The 14,385-nt window shown below is 48.5% G+C and overlaps 1 protein-coding gene across 1 annotated transcript in view; it reads right to left on the bottom strand.

The window, feature by feature from the left end:
• The window catches only part of CUL9 (cullin 9), a 751,325-nt gene that overhangs the window by 120,493 nt on the left and 616,447 nt on the right, over nucleotides 1-14,385 (bottom strand). Inside the window, exons 35-37 of the mRNA XM_085610160.1 lie at nucleotides 13,799-13,962; nucleotides 9,507-9,600; nucleotides 6,863-6,937 (exon numbers count right to left, since the gene is read on the bottom strand). Coding sequence (XP_085466286.1) covers nucleotides 6,863-6,937; nucleotides 9,507-9,600; nucleotides 13,799-13,962 — 333 coding nt within the window. The remainder of the gene's footprint in view (nucleotides 1-6,862; nucleotides 6,938-9,506; nucleotides 9,601-13,798; nucleotides 13,963-14,385) is intronic.

Here is a 14,385-nt window from a genome sequence, read left to right as displayed (position 1 = left end):
GATCGCGACTGGGCCCAGCTGGCAGAGTCTTGACCAATGTCTTTTTGGGTGGTGTTGGGGTAGGGGGGCTGGTACTCACAGGCTGCCCCGGATCTGAAACGTCGGCCTCGGACACGATCTGGAGATCTTCGGAGTCATCGTCAGGGACGTCCTGTGCAAAGATGTCTTATGGTTCCAGAACCGGCTTGGCCATGATATGGCGTCGAGCTCTTCGGTCCCGGATGGTTTTCTTCTAACGGAATGCGGCGCAGGCTGGACAGCTGGATTCGTTGTGGTCTGGTGAAAGGCACAAATTACAGACCTCGTGGTGATCGCTATGAGGGAACTTTGCTCCACATTGGGGGCATTTTTTAAAAGGTGTCCTTTCCATCAGCCGCGTCCGGAGTCGGTCCGATATGGTTTTCGACGTCGAGTTTTGAAATTATGAGAGTTGTAGTGATTGCTATAAGTTTTCTGCTGGAGCGGAAAAAAGTTCATCCGAACCCAATGGCGGAAAAAAACCATCTGAGGATGGAGTGGAGGCCCATGCGCACTGTTGTCCAGGGGAGGAGTCACCAATCTCGTGACCAAAGACTTCTTCCGAAGACAACAACAACCTGCAATCATCCGAGCCCAACACCAGATGGCGATCTTATCCTTAGTGTGTGATCTGCAGCTCATATGCCTCGAACCTATAGTTACAGGTAAATAACGACTTTTCTTACTCCAGTATTGGAACTTTCATAGATTCACATGCTTGAATCAGAGTATCAAGCACTACTTGGGCACATTGTGATTTCAGTGGTAAATATTTGAAATGTATACAAAGAATACCTGCTGGCATCTCTATACATTTATAGCATACAGAACAGTACCACCAGGAATATTAGAAACATTTGAACTTGGGAACTTAACCAACATCGTTAATCTAAAACAATGTGCAGAACAAGCGAAAGGATGGTGGGACGAAAGATCGCTCACCCTTATTGGAAAAGACGCCTTTTTACTGCCTGGCCCACTGCTACTTCCGCCGGAGGCGTGGTATCAAGACAGCAATGCTGTGTAAAGGCATGCAGATTCTTCCAGGTAGAAGCCCTGCAAATGTCTTGGAGTGACCCACCCGCAAACAGCGCAGTCGAGGTTGATACAGCTCCGATAGAATGAGCATGAACTGATGTCTGCAACGGTAAAACTACATGGCAGGGGATCCATCTGCGATGCTCTGCTTGACCCTTTCTTGGTGCTCTGTACAACACAAATAATTGGTTAGTCTTTTGAAAGGACATTGGTTTTGTCAATGCAGAACTTGATGCACCTCTTAACGGCCAATGAATGAAGAGCCCTTTCTGCTGGTGTCAAAGGGTCCGGAAAGAAAGTCTTCAAAATTACAGCCTCATTGAGATAGAAGTCAAAGGGGACTTTAGGTATAAATCGAGGATTTGTTCGTGGAATAATCCTGTCCTGTCTAATTTGTAAGAAAGGTTCTTGAATCGAAAGGACTTGAATGTCACGGACACACCTGGCAGACGTGAGAGCCACTGGTAGTGCCACTTTCTAGGATAAGAACTTTAAGGTTGATCTGTGGAAGGGCTCGAACAGCTGTTTCATGAGTAGTGAGAGGACAAAGTTCAGTTGCCAAGAAGGAGGTGGAGGTCTGAATGGTGGGAAGACCCTGAAAAGTCCCTACAAAAATGTTTTATTATTCTTGATGACCATAGAGAGATTGTGTTGTAAGATCGTCTGAGACGAGAAATGGCTGCCAGATGAACTCTGATGGAAGCATGAGCCAAACCTGAATGTGTCAAGTGTGGCGGGTAGGTAATATCTGCTCTGGTGAGGACGAGAGAGGATGAATTCTCTGCCGTTGGCACCATAAACAAAATCTTTGAAATTTGTAAGAGTAGGTCTTGTTAGTGCTGAAAGCTCTGGCCCTAGAAGTATGACCCTGCAATCTGGAGGAATGTTTAGATGGGCAAACTCATTGTGCTCATGCCGATAAGTGCAGAGATTGGGGGTTGGGATGCAGGACCAGACCCTGAAACATGGTTAAGAGGTATGGAGAGATGGTCAGTGGAAAGTGAGCTCTCTCCGAAAGTAGGAGAAGCTCTCTATCCCAGTGCTGGCAAGGCCATGTCGGGGCTATGAGACTCATCTTCATCTTGGTGAGTACCTTGGGGATCGGCGGAAAGGAGTAAGCGAAGGTTCCGTACCATGCCACAGAAAATGCATTCCCGCATGATCACGGATGGGGAGACCAGCTTGTGAAGTATTGCCATTTGGCGTTTTGTGGGTTCGCAAAAAGTTCGAGATCTGGAGTTCCCCACTGGGAGTGGTCAACTAGTTATTGATGTATTTCCCACTTGTAGCAGGCTGATTTCAGTCTCCTGAGCACGTCCGCTACTTGACTTTGTTTTCCTGGGACATGTTCTGATGGTAGGTAAACTCCTTGTTGTATGGCCCAAATCCAAATCTTCTGTGATTCTTGTGAAAGGAGCAGAGACCTGGTACCGCCCTGCTTGTTTAGGTAATGCATTATTGTTGTATTGTCTGTACTTATGAGGACCTATACATTGGTTATCTTGGAGAGGAAAGCTTTCAAGGCTAGATGAACTGCTTTCAGCTCTAAGAGATTGATGTGAGAACTCTGAAGGGTTTGCTGTCATTTGCCACTGACATGTAGGTCATGAAGATATGCACCCCATCCTTCCAACGAAGCATCGGTGGTAATGTTCAGGGGAGATGGTTGAGGGAGAAAGGGGAGCCCTATTGAGAGGGGTTTCTCACAAGGCTAGAATTTCGACCATAAACAAAGTTACGGTGAATAGATCTTCCAAGTTCCCTGTGGCGTATGTTCATTGAAGGTTTAGTGGCTCCTTGAGTGGATGCATTCATAGTCTGCAGAATGGGACTAGCGGAATACACAAGGGCATCATCCCTAATAATGGCTTGCAAATGCGTACAGAAAAACTATTTTATCTGGATGGCTTTGACTAATACCATAATCTATAGCAGCCTTTCTACGGTGAGACAGGCAATGTTGGCTATTGTGTCCAGGTTTGCCCCTAAAAAGGTGGTGACCTGAGGGGGTTGTGGACTTGATTTTTTCCAATTGAGCGCGAGTCCCAGCTCCTTGAACAGGCTTATACAAGCTTTTGTAGATCATAATGTTGGGATTTTGCCTTGATTAGCGAGATGTCCAAAAAGGGACAGACTTGGTGTTTGTTTTCTTAAGAATGCCGGCTACCAGTGCTAGATACTTTGTGAAAATCCTGGGGGCTGCCTTTAGACGAATGAGTAGGACTCAAAATTGGTAGTGGCTGCCAGCCACCGAAAACTTGAGGAATGTTTCTGACCTGCCTGAGAATGGATGGGCGTGGAGGGCTGAGAGGAGAAATCTAGATGAATTCTATGGTGTGGCCAAATTGTACAAGTTCTAAGACCCAGTGATTGGATGTTATGTCCCTCCAACGATGTAGGAATTTGGATATCTGGCCCCCTAGTCTGAGAGGTGACGGGATCAGGGCAGCCAGAGCCTGGGACCAGTCATTGGCAGTGATTAGCTGCTTTTCCTTGGCGGGTAACTCTTCCTCTGGACGGAGGTCTATTGTGCGCTGCTTGAGAGTGTTGTCTTTGGGTGTACTGGGGACGATACTGGTGGGAGGCAGAGAAGTAGGAGAGATACCTGTGTTGTTGACATCCTCCCCTATATGCCCGCATACCTCATCCTCTGTGTCCACGAAATGAAGACTTCCAAAATTGCAGTGTTCAGAGTGACTTTACAGTGTCTATATCCTTTTTATGGTCTAAAGAGCCTTATCCACATTTGCCAAATAAATCTTGCCCACCGTAGGGAAGGTCTAAGATCATATTTTTGACTTAGAACGAAATTGTCGCACTGTTAAACCAGACATGAATGAAAATCTTTTCCCAATGTTGTCTAAAAGCCTGTCATCCTTGTCAGGAGGAGCAGAAATTGGGGTGGAGGGAATTTGAATTCTCTTTGAGCTGTCTGTGTGATTACTGAATCTGGCTTGGGATGTCCAGTTAGACCGGCTGGGGCATCCTCCGGGGCCATATATTTTTGATCAAGACATGGAGAAACTGCAGTGAATGTAGCCGGGTTTCTCATCACTTTTAGACCTTCTTCCCAAACGTAGTCCACTATAGGCAAGGACCGGACACTCTTTTGGAACAGTTCCTTGTAGTCGTATAAAAAACATTCTTTTTGTTTGGATGGCATGGAAAGCACAAGTCTTTTGGCTGCTCTCTTGAGTAAATTGTGAAATTCTCCAATACCGTCTGGAGGTGATTACCACCAAGGGAGAAGGAGATGATGGGGCAAGGATTATATAGTCATCCCATTCTGAATTGGGTTCTTGAAGTACACCTTCCTTTTGTTCGTCATCTGAGGTATCTGGGTCGTGAAGTAGGGTAGCACATGGTCTATTGGTTCCTGGAAGAGGCAAAGATATAGGTCTTTGTAAAGGCATAGATTGTTGTGGTGGAGGTCACCTGGCAGACATAGGTGGAAGGATACGCATTGAAGTAGAAGGTGGAAACCTTTTCCTGTAATCCAACAGCTTAGATTGCAAGTCGTAAATCAAAGAACAGGGCATGCAAACTATGTCCTTGTGAAATGGTTGTTCCGAAGTGGCATAACACTGTTGATCATAGTCCTGACCATAATATACATCCTCCTGGCATTTGACATGAAACTGGGAAGGATTGTTTATCACTCCAAAGAGATCGTCATCACCAGAATCCTTTCTTGTTCCAAAAGGTGAGTAGGTATGAGGGGTGTCACTTTGCTAGGAGAGGTGTGTTCCAGGGTCACCAGTGATTATTTTCCATTTTTTCTGTCTTTTTTCCTTCGTCAACGGTGTCGTCGATGGCATCAAAGATTTAGCCGTCGGTGGAACCGCCTTCATTGGAGGCGCGGGCAACTGAGTTATTGTCAGCAGAGCATTCGTCAGTGGAGCTATCGTAGGTGGAGCTGTCGTCAGCCTTTAGATTAGTGCCGATGGAGACCTCATTGACACTGTCGATGCTATGGTTGCGACGAAGGATGATGTAGACAGCGAAGAGACCGATGTCGTTGCCTTCATCGACGATGCTGCTGTATATATCTTTGTCGATGATGGTGCCGACGGCGACGCTTTCGTCGACGATCGCCAGAGTGAGAAGCTGAGGAGGGCTTTTTAAACTCACAAGAAACTTTAGGAGGTGGAATAGACGGCTCCTGAAGATACTTTTTTTTTAGCCCTTTTAGAGGAGCTATGAGCTTTTTTTGTCTTCCAAATGAGACTTGGATCTCGAAGGTGATTTGGAGGGGTTATGGCCTCTACAAGGCAAGGGAGTGGTCTTTTTTGGAGGATTTTTTAGGCTGTTGCGAGGAGGATGGAGAAGATGGTGATCTCTCTCTTTGTGGGACCTCCCAGAAGAAGAATAGGAGTCTTCACTGTTTGAAAATGAAATGAGCTGCTTTCTTGTTTTGAGCATCTGGAGCCATATCAGCAGCCTGCCTTCTCTGTCCTTTGAAGTTTTTGAAGAAAAGGTACAACATACCATACAGTCTTTTGTGGAGTGATCCGGATACAAACAGTAACTACAAACCTGTTGAGGGTCTTCAGACTGTAATCTTTTCTTGCACAGGAATTACAGACTCTGAAGAGACTTTTCTTCTCCTGGTCAGACAAAGTGTTTTATCAGAGAAAAATAAAAGGGAAAACATTTGCAGTAGTCCAGAAATAAAGACTGAGGCCTAGTATCTGAGGAGAAAACCGAGCAGAGCTCAGAGGAGACTCCCTAGCACGACGCGCGGTACAAAATCTGAGGTACTGGAGCTTCTCTCAGGAGTGCCGCAGTCTTATTGGCTGGAAGATAAGTTTGTTCTTTTTTATTAAGTGACTATAATAGACTACAAAAGTAATTGATGTTATCATTCTACTACTATTATATGGTACCGGGGGCTCCCGTCTTGACGGCGCAGAATGATTCAAGCATGTGAATCTATGAAAGTTCCAATACTGGAGTAATATGCCATTACATCACAGAAATACTAAGATCGGAGACTGTGTGTTAGTGAAGTGCACTGGGGGATTACTTACGCCAGTAAAGTATGCAGGCTCAGAAAGGAAGGAGGCTTGTCTTATTTTTCAAAACCATTTTCTAGAGCTTTGAGAGTATGATCAATTTCCAGAAGTAGATGTATGGTGTAACCCCATAGGAACTTAATTCTGATTGCAATCTGGACCTTATATACTGGATGCTAATGTTTACTTGGTTGGATATTTTCTTAGCTATTAAATTAAACACTCTGCTCAAGGAGCTGATAGTTCTGGGTGATTTTAAGAGTTTAAAATCAGACTGCACTGCAAGTGCATTGTTTGAAAACATTTATCCTTTAGCAATTAAAGAGAGTAGCTTGCACAGTCATAAGGCCATCTACACGTGGGAACCGATCTCTATCATGCATAGCCAACAGTACAGGCCTTTGCTTCTGATCGCAAGCAGATGGTGCAGTATGGGCTTTTGCTGCAGTTGAACTGAAGTGCCACAAAGACCTTGCCTCTACAGGATATGGACTCATCAGCTGCATGAAGCAGGCTTTTCCTTCTTCATGCATACAAACTTTACTGAGATTTGTTGGACACATCAGCCTAAAACGTGTCTGTAGCCTGAGGATGAGTGTTTGTGATTTATGAATCCCCCTATAGATACAGGGAGGCATGCTGCGCGTTGCTGCCCTACGCCGGAGAAAGGCTTGGCACAGAGGCCATGTATCAATGAATTGGTTTTGATAAAGGCAACTCATGAGGAGAATCTTTCAAACTAAATCCTCAACGCGGCATCCTCTGAACCAGAGTGTAGATCGGCTCCTTACCCTGGCCTGATGGTGGAAGGTGCAGCGCTCATTGTAGTCATGGAATCGCTTCTCCTGCCTCGCTGCTTTGCTAACCTGCAGAACAAAGAAAACACATTTATGGAACATCTGACACTATTCCTAGACTTCACACATTAACAAACAAAGCACCACATTGTCACAACACTAAAAGGCAAAGAGTATAGCGCTAGGACTTGAAAGTGGCCTCTGGTATTACACGTATTTGTGTCTCTTTATCTAAAGGCATAACCTCTTTACTCTGCTTTATTACCAACAGATTCCTGGCTTGACATGGGGAAATATTCAAAGATACAACGCTGCCCAACCAGCTCTAGCATTGCAGGGTGAGAAGCGGCGCAGGGCTCAGCATTACAGGGACAGAGGCAGTGTCAGGGTTAGAATCACAGGGACGCAGGAGCACCAGGTTCAGCATTACAAGGTCAGAAGCAGCACCAGCTCTATCATTGCAGGGTTAGAAGCGGCGCAGGGCTCAGCATTACAGGGACAGAGGCAGTGTCGGGGTTAGAATCACAGGGACGCAGGCGCACCAGGTTCAGCATTACAAGGTCAGAAGCAGCACCAGCTCTAGCATTGAAGGGACAGAGCAGACGCCAGGTTTAGCATCACAAGGATAGGTGCGGTGCCAGGTTCACTATTACAGGGTTAGAGACAGGTTTACCATTACAGGGTAAGAGGCGGGCCAGGGTTACTGTTACAGGGTTAAGGGCAATGCAGGGCTTACCACTACAGGTTTAAGGAGGATGCAAGGCTTCCCATTACAGGGTAAGAGGTGGTGCCAGGTTTACTGTTACAGGGTTACAGGCAGTGCCAGGTTTACCGTTACAGGTTTACTGGCAGTGCCGGGTTTACGATTTCAGGGTTAGGGACAATATAAGGCTTACCATTAAAGGGTTAAGGGCGATGCAAGGCTTACCATTACAGGGTTAAGGGCGATGCAAGGCATACCATTACGCATTTAAGGGCGGTGGCAGGTTTACCATTACAGGGTTAGAGGCGGTGCCAGTTTTACCCAGGGTTAGGGGCGGCGCCGGGTTTACCATTAGAGGGTTAGAGGCGGTGCCAGTTTTACCCAGGGTTAGGGGCGGCGCCGGGTTTACCATTAGAGGGTTAGAGGCGGTGCCAGGTTTACCCAGCGTTTGGGGCAGTGCCAGGTTTACCATTGCAGGGTTAGTGACGGTACCAGGTTTACCCAGGGTTAGGGGCGGTGCCAGGTTTACCGTTACAGGGTTAGAGGCGGTGCCAGGTTTACCCAGGGTTAGGGGCGGTGCCGGGTTTACCGTTCATTGTTAGGGGCGGTGCCAGGTTTACCGTTACAGGGGTGGAGGATGGAAACGGTGCCAGGTTTACCATTACAGGGATGGAGGATGGAAACGGTGCCAGGTTTTGCATCAGAAAGATAGAGGGGCTTCAGGTTAAATATTAGGTCTTTAGGGGCGGTGCCAGGTTTACCATTACAGGGGTGGAGGATGGAAACGATGGCAGGTTTACCATTACAAGGGTTTAGGATAGAAACGGTGCCAACTTTGCATCAGAAAGATAGAGGGGCTCCTGGTTCAGTATTAGGGGTTTAGAGGCGGTGCCAGGTTTACTGTTACAGGGGTGGAGGATGGAAACTGTGCCAGCTTTGCATCAGAAAGATTGAGGGGCCCCGGGTTCAGTATCAGGAGTTTAAGGAGGGCACTAGGTTGAGCAGAGCAGATTTACCATTACGGGGTAACAGACGGTGCCAGGTTTCCCGTTACAGGGTTAGAGGCAGTGCCAGGTTTACCCAGGGTTAGGGACGGTGATAGGATTACCATTACAGGGTTAGAGGCGGTGCCAGGTTTACCCAGGGTTAGGGGCGATGCCAGGTTTACCGTTACAGGGTTAGGGGCGGTGCCAGGTTAGCATCAGAACGATAAGAGGGGCTTCAGGTTCAGTATTAGGGTTTTATGGAGGGCACTAGGTTGAGCAGAGCAGGTTTTCCATTACGGGGTAACAGATGGTGCCAGGTTTCCTGTTACAGGGTTAGAGGCAGTGCCAGGTTTACCCAGGGTTAGGGACGGTGCCAGGTTTACCATTACAGGGTTAGAGGCGGTGCCAGGTTTACCCAGGGTTATGGGCGGTGCCAGGTTTACTGTTACAGGGTTAGTAGCGGTGCCAGGTTTACCGTTACAGGGTTAGTGGCGGTGCCAGGTTTACCGTTACAGGGGTGGAGGATGGAAACGCTGCCAGGTTTACCATCACAGGGGTGGGGCTTCGGGTTCAGTATTAGGGGTTTAGGGAGGGTTCTAGGTCAAACAGAGCAGGTGTAGAAGATGCAGCAGTCCAGGTAGGTAAGGGCCCGAAGGGAAAATTTGAGCTAAGAGGGTAGCATCAGATTTGATATTAATGGCTGAGAGGGGGTACCAGGTGTGAAATCGTGTGTGTGCGCAAGTGGGGGGGGGGGGGGAAGAGGAGGGCGGGGATGAGCCAGGTTCAATACTGCTCACTGTGCTCTTGATTATTATGGCAGGGAGAGCAGCAGTTCAGTATTACAAGAAAAGAGCACATCTGTCTATTAGCCGCAGTGCCCCGGTGCATTCAGTGCACCAGTTCTGCTACGCTTAGCTCCCCCCCCAGAGGGCTGCCTCAGAACACTCACCATCGCTGAGCAGTTGTAGTAGTCCTTGTGGGTCGGTTTCCAAGGCTTGAGGCAGCGCCAGCAGAAGCCATGATTACACTTGGCACAAGTCATACTTTGAAGGATGAAAGGAATGAAAACAAGGAGAAGAAATCAACAAAAAGGGCAGAGGTGGGAGGAGAAAAAGAAGGTACAGCACAGAGAGGGGTGTGGGGGAGGAGATAAAAGAAGAAGCCAGTACAGTCAGGCCATAGAGTGAGAAGAGTAAGAGGGTGCAGCACAGAAAAAGTGTGGGGTGAAGGGAAGAAAAGGTCAACACAGAAGGCATGAAAAGGAGGAAAGGATGGATAGGGCATGCGGTGGATGAGAAAAAGGAAGAGTGCAGTATAGACAGGGCGTGAGGTGGAGGCCGAGGAGAGAAGGGAAGAGCCCAGTACACACAGGGCATGTGGTGGAAGAGCACAGTACAGATGGAACAAAGAAGAGAGGGAGAAGGGTCCAGCACAGACAGGGTGAAGGGGTCAGCACACAGGGCATAGAGCAGAGGACCAGGCGGAAAGGGCATAGGATGCAGAAGACAAAGAAAGGCCAGTACAGAACGGTCATTAGGGAGAGGAGAGAAGGGTCCGGCACAAACGGGGCATGCATGAAGAAGTGAATCGAAGAGCCCAGTAAAAACAAAGCATGGGGCGGAGGACAGAAAGGAAGATCCCAGGACAGACGGGACATAGGGGGAAAAGAGCAAAGTACAATTGGGCATAGGGTAGAGAAGAAAAAAGGTGCAGCACAGCCAGTTCATGGGGTGAAGGGAAGAAAAAGTCAGCAAAGAGGGTGTGAAGTGGAGGAGAGAAGGGAAAGTGTATGCGGTGGAGGAGAGAAAGGAAGCGCCCAGTACAGACAGGACATGGAGGGGAGGAAAGAAGAGATGCCAGTACAAACAAGACATGGGGTGGAAGAGAAGAGGATGGCATGGGTATAGGAAGGAGAACTCAGTTCAGGGTTCGAGGAACACGAGTCAGGCAGGTGGAGATGAAGAAAAGCACAGAACGGGTAAGGTGGGATGAGGGGCAAGGGAGAGGAGGAAACAAAATGAAGACCAAAAACATACGAGTTGTGAGATGTGGAAGAAAGTGTAACAAGATCGAACCAAACACGAAATGGAAATGAAAGAAAGGGAACGTGAACAGTGTAATATGATGCAAGCAGGACATAAGGAACACAAGAGCACATGAGGGCGTGGGGCAATATACAACAAGACATGCAGGATGGCAGGTTATGCAAGAAGAGGGAGGAATACAGGGCAGGACATGGAGGAGCAGAATAGTTTAGGGCGGGACACACAGGAGGCGGGAGGAATATAGGGCAGGACATGGAAGAGGAGGGAAGGACACGGAAGAGGAGAGAAGGACACGGAAAAGAAACGAAGGGCATGGAAGAGGAGGGAAGGACACGGAAAAGAAAGGAAGGGCATGGAAGAGGTGGGAAGGACACGGAAGAGGAGGGAAGGACACGGAAAAGAAAGGAAGGGCATGGAAGAGGAGGGAAGGACACGGAAAAGAAAGGAAGGGCATGGAAGAGGAGGGAAGGACACGGAAGAGGAGGGAAGGACACGGAAGAGGAGGGAAGGACACGGAAGAGGAGGGAAGGACACGGAAAAGAAAGGAAGGGCATGGGAGAGGAGGGAAGGACACGGAAAAGAAAGGAAGGGCATGGAGGAGGAGGGAAGGACACGGAAGAGGAGGGAAGGACACGGAAGAGGAGGGAAGGACACGGAAGAGGAGGGAAGGACACGGAAGAGGAGGGAAGGACACGGAAAAGAAAGGAAGGGCATGGGAGAGGAGGGAAGGACACGGAAGAGGAGGGAAGGACACGGAAGAGGAGGGAAGGACACGGAAGAGGAGGGAAGGACACGGAAAAGGAAGGGCATGGGAGAGGAAGGGGAAGCATAGGGCACACCATGGATGAGGACGGAAGAATATAAAGCAGGGCATGGGAGAGAAGGGAAAAACAATGGGAAGAGCGCGAGTATGAGGAAAGAATACCGAAGGCAATACAGAGAAAGAGAAAAATAGAGAATAAAAAAAAAAAACTGAGAAAAATAGCAATTTGGTCATCTTTTTACACATCTTAAATAAGCAGTCACTCATTCACTAAGCTACACACAAACTAACAAGAATTTAATGACCCAACAGCCTAGTTGACCACACTCAGCCAAGCTCATTAGCACCAGGTACTTCTTTTTCTAACTCTGGTTCTTTGAGTCTTGCTGCCGCTTCACTCCTACGCATCAGATAACCACGTGCACTGGCAAAGCCAATTCCACTGGCTGCTGTAGAGAGCATGCACCGAACCGAAGAAAGGCTCACAGACAGACACAACTGAAAACACACATCCTTAAAGACCAACACGCGCCACAAATGCAGACACCCAATAGAAATGCAGGTACACAGGCCAAAAACATACAGAGTTTCTGTGAAAAGAACAGATGCCTTCTTAGGATATGCATCAGCTAAACTCCATATGGGAGGCCTTATCCCGGGAACACTGGGCTGATCCTTGTGCACTGGGTGAACTCTACGTGGGAGGCCTTATCATGGGTAAACTGGGATGACCCTTGTGTACTGGGTGGGCTTCACGTGGGAGGCCTTATCCTGGGATGACCCATATCCCGGACACACTGGGACGATCCTTGTGTACTGGGTGGGCTCCACGTGGTAGGCCTGATCCCAGGAACACAGGGACGATGCTTACGCACTGGGTGGACTGCATGTGGGAGGCTTTATCTCAGGAACACTGGGAAGATCCTTGTCTACTGGGTGGACTCCGCGTGGAAGGCTTATCGTGGGAACACTGGGACGATCCTTGTGTACTTTGTGGGCTCTGCGTGAAAGGCTTATCCTGGGAACACTGGGACGATCCTTGTGTACTGGGTGGACTCCGCGTGGAAGGCTTATCCTGGGAACACTGGGACGATCCTTGTGTACTGTGTGGACTCCGCGTGGAAGGCTTATCCTGGGAACACTGGGACGATCCTTGTGTACTGGGTGGACTCCGCGTGGAAGGCTTACCCTGGGAACACTGGGACGATCCTTGTGTACTGTGTGGGCTCCACGAGGAAGGCTTATCCTGGGAACACTGGGACGATCCTTGTGTACTGGGTGGACTGCACTTGGAAAGTTTGACGTGGGAACATTGGGATGATCCTTGTGTACTGGGTGGACTCCAGTTGGAGGCCTTATGCTGGGAACACTGGGATGATCCTGGTGTACTGGGTGGGCTCCACGTGAAACGCTTATCCTGGGAACACTGGGATAATCCTTGTGTACTGGGTGGGTTCCAAGTGGGAGGCTTACCCTGGGAACACTGGGACGATGCTTGTGTACTGGGTGAACTCTACGTTGGAGGCCTTATTCTGGGAACATTGGGATGATCCTTGTGTACTGGGTGGACTCCAGTTGGAGGCCTTATGCTGGGAACACTGGGATGATCCTTGTGTACTGGGTGGACTCCACGTTGGAGGCGAACACTGGGACAATCCTTGTGTACTGGGTGGACTCCACGTTGGAGGCTTATCCTGGGAACACTGGGGTGATCCTTGTGTACTGGGTGGACTCCACGGTGGAAGGCTTATTCTGGGAACACTGGGACGATCCTTGTGTACTGGGTGGACTCCACGTTGGAGTTTACCCTGAGAACACTGGGACGATCCTTGTGTACTGTGTGGACTCCACGTTGGAGGCTTACCCTGGGAACACTGGGACAATCCTGGTGTACTGTGTGGACTCCACAGTGGAGGGCTTATCTTGGGGACACTGGGATGATCCTGGTGTTCTGAGTGGGCTCCACGTGAAAGGCTAATCCCGGGAACACTCAGACAATCCTTGTGTACTGGGTGGGTGGGTGCCCTTTAGCTTTGAGGAACCTAGTCTTAGAATCTAATGCACTAACCAATCCAGTCCCTTTTGGAACCAGACCACCAGGAGTCGCACAGGTGCATCTCAGTAACAGCATAAAAAGTAAACACACAACCAACTCAATGTTTATCCAGGGCGATCACCTGTAAAATAAATAGATCTTTCTGTACTGGTAGGAAAAGAAACGGGCAGTTAAAATAAAGATGTTGTTGTGACAAATGACTCATGCCTGGATGAGTTTGGTGCTCTCCAGTGAACTTCTTAACATGGTAGGACACAGGAGTTCCTCCAAGTTTTCTCTGAACGGTTTGTCAACAGAACCTAACTCTGGTGGCACGGGGTATAGTAGACACCCCTCAGCTGCACCTGGAAGTATTTGGTAGAGAAGGGAATACTTACTGCAGACAGCCCTCGTTCTTCTCTATCTGCGCTTGGCAGCTTGGGCACCGCTTGGAGATCAGCTTGGCAAGGTGTTTGCTCTGAGCCTCCATGGTCATCCCTTCGTAAAATCCGCCGTCATCCATCCACTGAGACATGTGGCTGCAGCTGGCCGGGTAATGTGCCTTCAAAAGAAACAAGAGAAGATAGGCTGTGAGGGGGAAGCAGGAGAGAGAGCATGTGAGGATAATAAGGAGGGTAAAATGAGGAGGCAGGTGAAGAAGAGAACATATGAGGAGTGTTGAGGCAAATGGCCTCTGCAAGGCTTGAATGAACAGTACTGTCCAGCGCCTGCATTATTTATGGCATACATTTCTTTTTCCTGCGAAAGACTTGAATCTTTCCTATCTTTTCCTGTCTTTTGGAGCCTCTCAAAACTGGCTCTCATGGGAGGACAGTGGTGGAAGTGAGATTTTAATCCAGGAGCTCTCCTCAAAGGTCTGCTCAGCCGTGTTCTTTTCTCTTCTAGACATCTGAGACATTTGTCAAGTATGTTGTACATGTGTGTGGTACGCATGATTCACTGGCTTCCATTTGGAACCTGTGGG

This window comes from Triturus cristatus, chromosome 6, assembly GCF_964204655.1.
Source record: "Triturus cristatus chromosome 6, aTriCri1.1, whole genome shotgun sequence".
In the NCBI taxonomy this organism is placed as follows: domain Eukaryota; kingdom Metazoa; phylum Chordata; class Amphibia; order Caudata; family Salamandridae; genus Triturus; species Triturus cristatus.
Note: the sequence above shows the minus strand (reverse complement) of the source record. Positions and strands in the feature narration are given on the sequence as shown.